Source organism: Acyrthosiphon pisum, chromosome A2 (genome assembly GCF_005508785.2).
Source record: "Acyrthosiphon pisum isolate AL4f chromosome A2, pea_aphid_22Mar2018_4r6ur, whole genome shotgun sequence".
NCBI lineage: Eukaryota > Metazoa > Arthropoda > Insecta > Hemiptera > Aphididae > Acyrthosiphon > Acyrthosiphon pisum.
The window spans coordinates 31201760-31205432 of record NC_042495.1 but is presented as its reverse complement, the minus strand read 5'-3'; the positions used below and the strand labels follow the sequence as shown (position 1 = coordinate 31205432).

The 3673-nt window shown below is 27.3% G+C and overlaps 1 protein-coding gene across 1 annotated transcript; it reads right to left on the bottom strand.

Moving 5' to 3' along the window:
* Positions 1–1056: 1056 nt before the first annotated feature.
* On the bottom strand, positions 1057–2024 carry LOC115034139. The gene is made up of 2 exons (XM_029489921.1): positions 1637–2024; positions 1057–1555 (listed from the first exon to the last, which is right to left on the bottom strand). Exons 1-2 carry the CDS (start codon positions 1801–1803, stop codon positions 1057–1059), a joined length of 666 nt encoding a protein of 221 aa, XP_029345781.1. The 5' UTR covers positions 1804–2024.
* Between the last annotated feature and the right edge of the window lie 1649 nt (positions 2025–3673).

Here is a 3673-nt window from a genome sequence, read left to right as displayed (position 1 = left end):
CGATATTCGTATATCGCGAGTTGACTGTAGATACAACAAGTGAACAATATATAATAACATATAAAATACATATTATTAATACATCTAGATCTAGTGATAATTTATTTTTAGACATTAGACAATGGCTGACTATTTTCCCTCATTCTATAATACTCATTAACCATTATTATGATTTTGGCTGGGCGGTGAACGTCGAATGTCGACTATCGATAATTATATAGATACCAAAACAGTATTGAATGTTATTTTTAAAAACGTATTAGAATTTTGGTATAATTATATTATCATAATATTATTTGAAATCAGTCAACCAGACGTCCAGCTGGACTACAGTAGAGTGCGGACTAATGTGTAATATGTGTATTGTTTTATTGTGATATTGTCCATAGTCCTGAGACCATCATTATATTATTTACTGGTTTACTACTACTTAGTACTTAACAAAGGTGGGCAAGTTAATGAAAATAATTAACTCAAGTTAAGTTAAGCTAAGAGGACACAAGATCGATAAGTTAAAAGTTAACAGTTAACAAATTATAAATTTAACTCGATAAGTTAAAAGTTAATATAGAAAAAAAAATTAACTTAACTCAGTTAAAAAAAAGTTGATCTATTTTTTTTAAATTATTATGTTAATCAAATAAAGGTGAATGTGTCTTCCTATTTTCTAATTTATAAATTATAAAAACAATTTGATTGAACTTTTATCATAATGTACACTGTATACCCTTTTACTTTTCTATTATTTATTAATTTAAACTATGCTCATCTCAAATTAATAATTTAACAAATACATTTTTTTATATCGTATAGCAATTGAATGTCATAATACGTGAAGTTGAGTACATGACCTTCATATATATATAAGTTATATAACATCAAAACATAACAATTGTCAATTTGTAATTTAAAATTATTAATTTTATTAAAAACATTATTGCAACTCTTATAATATGTAATTTACAACATAATTCCTTTATATTTAAATATAATATAAAACAAAAACTATAAAACTATAAAACCTTTAATAATTACACATTTTATTAGCATGATTTATCACATGATATTGAAATATTTATTATATTTCAGTAACAAGGTCATTTCAACATTTTTATCAGCCATTTTTCCTCTCCTTTTTTCCATTAATTGCCCTCCTGCACTAAACAGCCTTTCTACAGGAGCTGATGAGGGTATCGCTGTATTGAACCTTATGTATGCTTTTTTCAACGGTAAAGGTAAATCATTAGGTGTTTTTAACATTGTGTTTGATAGATAGTTATCCACCAACATTTGTATGTTATTGTTTGGAAAATAATCTGTTTCTACAGTGTCCCCAAACTGTAAAAAATCATCTTCCGAATCACTACCAGTAATCTGATCTATTGACATGGGTAGTGACAAACTATTATCATCCTTCTCATTATCTGAGATCAAATAATCAATCAGTCGCTGTCTTATATTAACTTTGTCATGCGGTTTGGCCCAATTCAGTTTAAATTTTGGAATTAAGACAGCTGATATTTGACAGTTTTCGCAAGACATGAATCTTTGAAATCTAAAAGGTAAAACATAACATGTATGATAACTTATAGTAAAAAATAAAGTAAAAATAATTAATTTATAAGATTAGTTATACCTTTTAGCGAGTCCTTTCTTTAAGCTGAGAACAAGAGGTTGACAAAACTTAAGATTTTTCATCTCATCATAGGAATTATTTATTGCGCTAATGGTAGGTAATAAATAACCAATGCAATTTTTTTTTTCTCCTTGCAAAATATCCAAAGCTTGGGCAACTGGTTTCATAACCTGGAAGTATCGATTTTAATTTAAGCAACTTTTTATATTTGAACACTTTAAAATATTTAAATATATAATTGAGTATTACATAATATGAGTATTACCTTGCAGTATTCAATTAAAAAACCAACTTCTTGAGTATTTGAAAAAATAGGCAACTGTAGTTTGACACAAATTTCATTAAGATCATCATGATTATCAGTTATAACATTCATTGCATCATAGAAAGAGTTCCACCTAAAAACCAAAACATATGTATTACTCAGCACACAACAGTAGTGTATTAGTATTACAATATTAAATTAGAAACAAATTTAATAACGTATTTATAATTTTACCTAGTGGCGTTAGGAACAATGAGATAACGACCAAGAATCTCTTTTATTTGATCTGCGCACTGTGTGGACTGGTTCTGTTTATTAAACAACGCTTGACACTTGGCAAAAACACGTCTACTAATTCGTTTATAACTTGCATCATTAAGAGCCTCTACACTATCTACTGTAGCAACAAGATTAAGAGTATGAGCAGCACATCGTTGGTGTGGAGGTAGAGTCAAATTTTCCAAACTATTCATGTTCATGTCCACATCTAATACATCAGAAATTTCAATGCTTGTAACAATTTCTTCTTCATTTACATTCAAAACGTTATAAATGTTATCATCATTTCCATTAAAAATTCTAAATAAAAAATATTTGAATGGTTTCAAATTGCAATAACCAATGTATTATTATTATATATTGGGTGATTCACCAAGCAATACTTAAATTATGCTGTGAGCATGCTTGGTAAATCACCCTCTATCATTAATCTTCAGTATTTTATTATTATTCATTGTACATACCTAAAGGCTTTCACAAAATTAGCAGCATTATCAGTAACGATCAGTGTAGTCTTGTATTGCAAATTGAATTCATTTAGAATTTTATCTAGGAGTTCAGCTATGTTTTCAAATGTATGTCTGCCAAACATACGTCTACATGCAAGAGCTTTACTGGACCTTTCCAGGTTTATTGGGTCAAGCCAGTGCACAGTCACACCCATATATGCTCTTTATTTGAAGTAACAAAAAATGCAATAGAACAATTAAATATTAATAAAAAAAACAATTAATTTAAGCATACATGTATCAAAAAACAGTATCCATATTACATACATAGTGATACATCTATTATAAAAAATAAAAATACTAGGTACTTGCTGAATAAATATATTATTATAATTAATGAATGAGACATGAATTCTGTTTTCATTTCTTTAATTAAACCCTCAAATAGCTTCTCCACATCCCTCATTAATGATCTTCGCGATACTGGTACTTTTTGTGATGTCAGTTTGCAATATTCTATGAAAGCCTGATGTTCGATTAACGTAAAAGGTGAGACTGTGTTTATAATCAACTTCAAATTGGCATCATTAAAATCAGTTTGAGTTAATTTTTTAACTGTTTTTCCAACTTCCTCGAGTTTTAATTGCTTGACTGTTGATTTAATTGAATTACTACTATTGTCATCTCTAATCTTAAAGGTGGCATTAAAATCATTCAATTTTTGTGGATGAATAAGCTGTAACATACAGACATACAGTTAAGCACTAGATAAGCATTTAATATTTAAAATTTAACACCATTACTTAATTATTAATCTATTAAATTAATCTATTATATTTATTTATTAATTATGTACGATTAGGTAATAAACTATTGTAATATTATTAAATATTTAAATTAGGTACAATATTAAAGAATACAGAATACAAAAAATAAATAAAATAATAATTACCTTAATATGACTTCTGAGATTGGCATTTGAAGTATGAGAAACAGATATTAATTTTCTTCTGGGTACACATAACAAACATTTAAATGTTAAAG

Bases quoted from the DNA above. Each gene is read 5' to 3' on its own strand.
- LOC115034139 (XM_029489921.1), bottom strand. From the start codon at position 1,803: ATGAAACCAGTTGCCCAAGCTTTGGATATTTTGCAAGGAGAAAAAAAA. The intron at 1,556-1,636 runs GTATAACTAATC...TTTACCTTTTAG, and splicing joins AAGAAAGGACTCGCTAAAAG to ATTTCAAAGATTCATGTCTT.